This window comes from Arachis duranensis, chromosome 7, assembly GCF_000817695.3.
Source record: "Arachis duranensis cultivar V14167 chromosome 7, aradu.V14167.gnm2.J7QH, whole genome shotgun sequence".
NCBI classification, from domain to species: Eukaryota; Viridiplantae; Streptophyta; class Magnoliopsida; order Fabales; family Fabaceae; genus Arachis; species Arachis duranensis.
Window position 1 is genome coordinate 20,098,870 of NC_029778.3, and position 9,567 is coordinate 20,108,436.

The window sequence follows — 9,567 nt, forward strand, 5'->3', positions numbered from 1 at the left end:
AGCCACGATATTATTACAGGGTTCAACTATTCAAGTGAGAATTTACTTGGATTGATTAAGTGGTGAGCTCGCTTATCCACTAAAAATCTAAATACATATTGAAAGTTTAAGTTCCATCTTATGCATACACTAATTTATTGTCAAGCGCCCTTAAATAGAGAGTCCCACCAAAAAATTTGACATGAAGTTAAATTTTCGCAACTCTGTGCTTATAGCTAGGTGCTCTATTTGATATTAACAGTTTTTTTTCTGCTATCAAAAGATTTATGGCTTTTATTAAAAGATAATTAGTAGGATATAATATTTTGTTTTTGAGTAATTTATTAGTAGTAAATTTTAAGTGGTCTAATATATATTTTAATATGGACATACTTAATTTAGTGTGAAATATATGAATATTTAATTATGATTATTCTAATATTTTTAGTTTATTATAAATATATTTTGTTTAAGAATAATTTTTATTATTTAAAGAATATTGTATGATATTATTATGTACTTATTTTTATTTTATAATTTTTTACTAATTTAATTAAAAATACAAGATTATATATATAATCATATTACTAATTTATATAGAGTAGCTATGGTATATAATGTGGCTACGTTTTATAAGTGATGTAGTAGCGTTGAAAAGTGTAATCTATTCTAGTAAAAATGGAAGCAAAAAAGCGTAGCTTTTGGTTTTAGACAGCATCGCTTGAAAAGCGCATCCTATTTTCAAATGCCAAAAGCGTAGCCTTTGAGAATAGGCAACGGCCGAATAGGCATCCCCCACTAAAGCGTCTCCGTAGCCCGAAAAACATAGCCTTAGTTTAAGGTATCATTTTTTTTTACTTTTGGCTACACTTTTCAAGTGTACTTGAACGGGTGTTTTTCTTGTAGTGATAGCAATTCTGAGTTCTGAGGATGCTTCTATAAAGACGCGTAAAACATCTTTTTTAAGGATATTTATGTGTCGCATTATTATTAGACGTATTAATGAACCGATTATTTTTTAATTTTTTAACAAAATAGAATAAAACCGATTTTTTAATAACAATAACAATAAATCTAATTGTTATCAGATCCGGTCGAACTGATCAATTTACATAACTCACTGGATCATGTTTTTTTTGTTTTTTCTAAAACAAAAATCAGGGATATATTTATTTTTTTATCAAAAAATTAAACATGATTCGGTTTAGATTGTATAAATCGATTGGATTAAATCGAATCTAATAATTATAATGCGGACAATTAGGTTTATTATTGTTGCTATAATTAATAAACTTATTTTATTCTGATTTATTAAAAAATAAATTATTAACTAATTTAATAAAGATATCTAATAATATCATGACACATGTAAACATCTTAAAAAAACAAATAATTTTAGTGTCTTTATCAAAGTGATCTCCTTTATATAATTGTAACTCTTCTTAGTTTTAAATCCAGTAAAATTAAACATATGATTCTAAATAGAAAATAACAAAATTAATATTTAATAATGGTCAACTCATAATTTCATATAGAACGAAGTTGCCTTTAATTAATTAGTTAAAAATATTCTCAAAATAAAGGAAAGCCCATTGAACAATATTTCAAAGAGTAAAGTATTGTTTTTGTTCCAACGGTCTGGGGTAAGTTCTATTTATGTCCCTAACGTTTAAATTGTCCTATTTGTATCCCTAACGTTTATAAAAGTGATTCAATGTTATTCTACTATCAATTATACTAACAAATCAGATTATATTTTTCAATTATTCTCACTTGGATGTATTTATTCTTAATTAGGTCTCACTTGGATGTGTTCGATTTTAATATTATACCTACTATTTGTATTTAGATTCAATTATATCCCTAAAAAGGTGAATTATGTAAATGTTGTAGAAATTAGTTTCAACTTTTGATGAGCTATTTTTCGGAGTGGATCATCGATTCTATCCCAGACATTTGTATTCTAACTTCAAGATGAGATTTTTAAAACTAAAAACTAAAGCATTCATAATGTGTAATTGACGGCAGGATAACATTGAATCACTTTTACAAACGTTAGGGATACAAATAAAACGATTTAAACGTTAGGGACACAAATAAAATTTACCCCAAACGTTGGAGACAAATACGATACTTTACTCTATTTCAAAAGAAGCAAAAAACTATATCTATAACATAATGCAAGCAACTAATAATATTTTATTACCTTCAACATAATGGCATTAGACGGAGGAATGGCCTCAAACATGTCTCCTCCAACATATCTAAGGTTCTCACTTCCTTCAAATTCGAAGCCAGCAACAACATGCGGTTGATCGAATACAATGCACTCCAATTGGGGAAATGATTTGGCAATGGCCTTTGCAAGAGTTCCAGTGCCTCCACCAACGTCAACCAATGATTCCAAACCCTCAAACACGCCCTTGTACTTGTCATCAAGTAACAAATTGCAAACCAATTTAGCATCACTTGCCATGGCATCATTGTAAAGATTATTAAGTCTAGGCTCACGGCCAAAAAACTCGAAAAATGGTATCCCATTTTCAGTTTCAAATGTTGTAGCATCATCATTTCTGAACCATGTGGACAATTGATGCCATGGTTTTGTGAAGATGGGATCAAGCATGGCAAGCAAGAACGGCGTCACACTCAAGGGGCTGTCCTTAAGTAGCAACATAGATGAATCCGTTAGAACATACCCGATTTCGAGCTCATTGTTGGCCACATTCTCGGTAGCGAAGAAGCCCGATTGGATCAAGATTCTCATCAAGCGATGGATGAAGGAGGATTTTGATGGATGAATTTGCAATGAAGCAATAAGCTTTGAAAGTGGCATGGGTTGACCATAATTATAAATGGTTTCAGGTATGCTTAAGTCAACAGCACATTTAAGGGACATAGAATTTATGAAATTGAATATGTGATTCCAAATGTGGCTTTGAGCTTTAAGAAGTTTGGCTGCTTGCATTTCACTTTGGTGTTCCATGATGTTTCTGTATGAAATGCTAGCTAGATCAATAACATAACATATAAATGAACATCTAGATAATTTATTTGTGGTAAGGAATCCCACTCCCACTGGGGTCTATTATTAATAAGGCAACGGTTTATTTGTTACTGTTTTTTAAAATAAATAATAAAAAAAAGAGTAAGTGACATTTTGTGACCAAATAATTCACGATAAAAATACTATAATACTGTTTTTTAAATACAACTATACAAAATATATATTAAAATCAGTCATCAAAATAAATTTATATTAAAATAAAAAATATATATTAAAAATTAAATAAATTAAATTGCACATATATTTATATATAAATATATAATACTTAATTTTAATAATTTATTTTAACGTGCAAATAATATTTTTGTTTAAATAAAATTAAAATACTATCCTTTTCTTTCTTATGCAGTATTTATTTTTAGATATTGGAACTAGAATTGGGAAACTGAAACCTTGTATTGTGTTTGATGAAATAAATTTTAATTTTAGAATATAAAATTTTAATTTTTTCAGTGTTTATAAAAATCAGAGACACAAGAAATTAAAATTTTTAAAAACAATAACCAAAATTTTAATAATATTTTTTTAATAATTTAAAATATTTTAATAAATATTCTTATTTCATCTTTATATTTATTTTAAATCAAACAAAATACTAAAATATAACTCAATTTTATACATTTAATACTAAATATAATAAAAAACTTAATTAAATCCTAATTTTCTAATTTTTATTTCTTAATTTTAATCTCTCTTTTAAATACGGTCTTAATTTCCTATTGGCACAGGCACATTGATGGCGACACTTATTATGATCAATAATATTTTGATGCATGTATGTTTATATGTCAGTTTTTCTTTGATACAGTTTATGTCTATCATTGCTATTATTGAAAAGTTTTTATATTTGTACAGGATTTTAAAAACCCAATTATCATCCAGTCAAGAAAATTAAATTAAGGTTGAATGAAATATAATAAAATAATTATTTATATTTTATTATTTTAAATTAGTTAACCACAAAAATATCGAATTAGTTTGATTTATTTATTATTTTTTAATAGATTTATTCACAACTAACTTTTGTTATCAATTGGATTAATTTAGTGGCCGATTTCTGATAGAATTAGTCGTTTCGACTAAATATTTGAAACCACATGATATTTTCTATTAAAATATTCATATTTTGTATATGATTTAGTAATTTTATTTTGTCAGAAAATATAAGATAAAAATGATGGAAGTAACTCTCTAATTAGAGATAAAATTAAATAGACCTAAACACCACACAAAATTAAACTAAAATTGTTAATATGAGTATGAATTGAAATAGGTGAAATATTCGAAAATGGGGCATATGAGTGAAATATTGGAATATGGAACAGTCAACTTGTCACCATCGGCAACAAGCTTTTTTTTTTTTAATTCTTCTGGCCTTTCGTAGCTTGCGATTTGCGAAGAACTTTTATCTTCATGCATGTTGGACAAGCTGTGAGCTGTGACCTTCTCACAGTCTGTAAAAAGCACTCTCAGAAAATTTCTACTACAACAGAGCTTGTGGAACACGTGACTGGAGCTCACTTTCTCACAACTTGCAAGAAGGCTATATCAACAACTTGAAATCTGTGAGAAGCTTACATACTCATATCCACGAATATCACTCCAATTAACCATTTCAGTATAATTTGTGGCAAGATTATGTGGTATTTTTGTTGTCTTTGCTGCTGTGACTTGTCAGGATAGCTATAATTTCTACACTTCACTTTTACGGTTTTATCCATTCAATAATTTGGAGTCACCACTTTTAATTTCCAGAAAAATCATAGTAACGACAATAACATCAAGTGATTTTAATTTGCAAAGTCATCTTCCCCACGACCCCACCTTATACAATACCAGTATGCCACCCTTCACAAGACTTTTCTATTGATTTGACCTTTCCATCCTTTCCTTCCTGTCTTCAATTTCTAAGTGTATGCCAATACTAGACTAAGGGTATCACCAATACAATACGTATATGGCAACATATACTTAGGTTGATGTATCAGTCATTCGCTAAAATAGTTTGCATTAATGGCTTACATTAATCCTTGAGAAGTATCGTTTAAGGTGGGTGAAAATGATACTTATTTTAACGGTTAAGTACAATTTTGGTCTTTATAGTTTTAGCTGAAAATTAAAATCGTTTCTAAAATTTTTTTACGTTCAAATTTGTTTCTAAAGTTAAACTCTGCTAAAAAATCATTTTCCTATATTTTAGACAAAAATATTCTCATCTTCTCCAATTCTTTATCATCCCAAATATCCTTATGGATTACCATCTTCTCCCAAAATATAGTTGAAGTTCTTATATCATACATTAGGATTTTTTTAATCTTATTGGAGAAATAATCTACCTATTCAGTAGCTTGCATTTCACGATGATGGAAAATATAGTGCAAAAATTTTTACGAGCAAGAGGACATTGAGAGACTGAGCTTCCAAAGAATTGTCTTTCTTACATCGCTTTGAGTAAGAACAATCGATAAGGAAAAAGTAAAATTTTGTGATAAAACTGCTCCAAAATGCTATGAGATGTCTAGCTTAAATACATGACAATAGGCCAATAGCAGATTGCACCAAGGTCTAGGACCTTTTTCTATGATGCTCAAGTAAGCAATAATAACACTTTACTATTATTCATGATTTTTCTTTCACCTTGTATATATATTTCTCTTTTGGAGCTTTTATCGGTGGAGAAAGTATCTTTTAGACCTTAAAAGATCAGATAATAAAAGAAGTTGATAAAAAAAATATAGGGCAGGTTCACAAATAATAAAAAGTAACATTTGGGACAAATTTGGAGAAAAATAACCTTATTATTTACCATACGCTACTGCTAAACATGTTAATTGGGAAACTTTTTAGAGATCATAGTCTTCTATTATAGCAGATATTTTTAGTTTTTGCAATTATAAATTGACTTATATAATGCTGCTACCAGCAATGGCAGATGCCATTTAATCACAAAAGTGATAGGAATACTATGGGAGACAGTTGCCAAAGAAATAGGGACACTTTTGGCGTGTGGTTAGTCGTAAAGGTGAAGCCTTTGCAATTGAAAAATTATAAAAAAGTGCGATTTAAATGGCTAACAGAAGATTTAAAGTGGGTCTGACTCGACGGTGTTAGTGATAGCGGTGATGGCAACATGTGATATTGAATAAAAACTTCCGACAAACGCCGATTTCGAAAGCAAAGGTATTGAATAGGGTTAACCGGGAGGTTGAACAGAAAAGTGAGGAAGGCGAAAGAAAATGCAACACTAATATCTCCTTCATGCGGCAGTTTTACAGTGTATGTTCATGGAAACTAAATGACTCAAAACTTAGGAGGAGAATGCAGAGAAGATATTTTAAAAAAATTTTATGGACAATATGCTCAACACACTAAAGGGGATGAATTTGCCATTGAAATGAGTTTCGTAAGCGCAGTCATAAAGTATTTGAATTGCAGTGAGTGTTAGGGATCTAGGTTAGGGGTACCGTGTTGAAAATGGGTGTCTGATGGAAAATTGGGGACGGGTACTAGCAACTTAAGTTTTTCTTTTTTAAATTATAATTAATTATTATTATTATTATTATTATAAAGAAGAAAACTACATATATAACAAAAAAAAATCAAAAGGAATCAGGCGTGGCATGTAAATAATGAGAATATCTTTGAATGAGGGGAGGCCCGTACGTGAAATGAAAAGCACTCACATCGATCATTTTTATTCTTCATGCAATTTCATGTATCTAGGTGGCATTATCATTATTTTATCTATTTTATCAAACTTGTTTGTGTTTTTCCTCCTGTATTTATCAAAGCATGCATGCACACTTTTTAACCGTATCAGCATCGGAATTAAAAAAGGATTCTCTATGTCATCCAAGTGATTAGTTTCAAAAAGATTGGGTTACAAAAAACAATTAAATACTAAAAGAATTTTTGTTTTAATATATATATATATATATAATTATATATTACTATTTCATATGTATGTATATAATATTAAAAGTATAGATTAAATGCATATAAGATATGTGTATATATATATAATCGAGTCAGCTCACGAGCTAATGAGCTGAGTTTATCCAAGCTCAAGCTCGGCTCATTTAATTTATGAGCTCAATTTTAAGCTCAAGCTTGGCTCACTAGCTCACGAACTTAACTTATCGAGTTATTAATGAGTCGAACTCGAGCTAGCTCATGAACTGGCTTGACTCACTTCCATCCCTAACCGTAATGTACCGATTTATAATTAAGATAAGTATTGGGTCATATATAATTATAGATAATTTATATACAGATTCAATTTGAGCCACATATTAAAAATACTTTTACTTAGTTCTTAAAGGATTAGATTATTCTTTCCCCACCAAAAGACATTCCCTTCTCTTTTAGCTCTACCTCCAATGTATTTGCAATGTGATATTTGATTCTAAGACTTCGAGATCTAGTCTTTTTTGTTAATGTAAGGTATAATAATTGTTTCCTTATCTCCTTTCTTATGAATTAATATATCGATGACGCATTGATAAACTATTGCTACTTCATTTACAAATGCCAAACAATTGTATGTATTCTTCTATTACTTTTTATCCTTACTTTCTTTAGAATTTCTTCATGTTTTCGTTTGTTTTTTAGAAAATGATAGTGCAGAAGGGTATTTTTGGAGAAGATAGGAATTAGAAAATATGAGGGGATTTTGATTCAAAAATTAGAGAATGATAATTTTAAAACAAAGTTTAATATTAAGGACGATTTTAAACACAAAAAAAATCTTAAGCATGATTTTGATTTTCTACTAAAACCTAGGGGTGGTAAAACGGGTTAAATTTGTCGAGTCGATCCACTAAACCTGCTAAAAAAGGCGGGTCAGGTTAGGATTTAAAGTCTGCCAAATTAAAAAAAATTGTCAAACTCGTACTGTCAAATTGGCAAGTTTTGGCAGAGCGGGACAGGCTGGTCCACCGGGTCAAAGATTTTTATTTTTTATTTTTTATTAAATAAAAGAGTGATTACTATTATAAAATTAATAATTATAGAATTTTCAAACACTTTTTTGTTTTTGTTTTTATTCTTCTTTTAGTTATTAACTTTATTTATTTTATTTTACAGTTTCGTATATTTATTCAAATTATGTAACTTATTTTTTAAAATAAAGATGGTTCTATTGACAAATATTATTTTAAACAATTTTATTGAAGTTAAAAATTAAAAACAAATAATTAAAAAAATTATCTGCCGACCCGCCAATCTGCCATAAAGCAAGGTGGGCTAACATTTTAAACCCATCTTAGTTTGCGGGGTGGGCCGGCCCGCCCCATTTTTATAGCGGGCCTAGGCGAGGCAAGGCGGGTTGGGGCGGACTGGTGCACGAAATTGCAATTACACTTTTGCAATTCCGCACAACTAACCAGCAAGTGCACTGGGTCGTCCAAGTAATACCTTACGTGAGTAAGGGTCGATCCCACGGAAATTGTCAGCTTGAAGCAAGCTATGGTTATCTTGTAACTCTTAGTCAGGATATCAATAATTATCAGGGTTGATTGTAAAAAGTAAAAGAACATGAAATAAATACTTGTTTTGCAGTAATGGAGAACATGTTGAGGTTTTGGAGATGCTCTATCTTCTAAATCTCTACTTTCCTACTGTCTTCTTCTTCAAGCACGCAAGGTTCCTTCCATGGCAAGTTGTATGTAGGGTTTTACCGTTGTCAATGGCTACCTCCCATCCTCTCAGTGAAAATGTTCAACGCGCTCTGTCACAGCACGGCTATTCATCTGTCGGTTCTCGATCATGTCGGAATAGAATCCAGTGATTCTTTTGCGTCTGTCACTAACGCCCAGCCCTCAGGAGTTTGAAGCTCGTCACAGTCATTCAATCATTGAATCCTACTCAGAATACCACAGACAAGGTTTAGACCTTCCGGATTCTCTTGAATGCCGCCATCAATTCTAGCTTATACCACGAAGATTCTGATTAAGGAATCCAAGAGATATCTACTCAATCTAAGGTAGAACGGAGGTGGTTGTCAGGCACACGTTCATAGGTGAGAATGATTATGAGTGTCACGGATCATCACATTCGTCAAGTTTAGGAGCAAGTGATATCTTGGAATAGAAACAAGCGTGATTGAATGAGAAACAATAGTAATTGCATTAATCTATCAAGACACAGCAGAGCTCCTCACCCCCAACCATGGGGTTTAGAGACTCATGCCGTAGAAGGTACACAAAGAAACGTGTAAAGTGTCATGAGGTAAAGATATAATGTCAAAAGATCCTATTAATAGTGAACTAGTAACCTAGGGTATACAGAAATGAGTAAATGACGTAAAAATCCACTTCCAGGGTCCACTTAGTGTGTGCTTGGGCTGAGCATTGAAACTTTCATGTGTAGAGACTTTTTCTGGAGTTAAACGCCAGCTTTTATGCCAGTTTGGGCGTTTAACTCCAAGTTATATGCCAGTTCCGGCGTTTAACGCTGGAATTTCTGAGGGTGACTTTGAGCGCCGGTTTGGGCCATCAAATCTCGGGCAAAGTATGGACTAT

General features: G+C 30.9%; 1 protein-coding gene across 1 annotated transcript in view; it reads right to left on the minus strand.

The window, feature by feature from the left end:
* The window catches only part of LOC107458209 (probable O-methyltransferase 3), a 4,254-nt gene extending 1,236 nt beyond the window's left edge, over positions 1-3,018 (minus strand). The window contains exon 1 of the mRNA XM_016076409.3: positions 2,186-3,018. Within this exon, the coding sequence (XP_015931895.1) occupies positions 2,186-2,965 (780 nt within the window). The 5' untranslated portion in view covers positions 2,966-3,018. The remainder of the gene's footprint in view (positions 1-2,185) is intronic.
* Between the last annotated feature and the right edge of the window lie 6,549 nt (positions 3,019-9,567).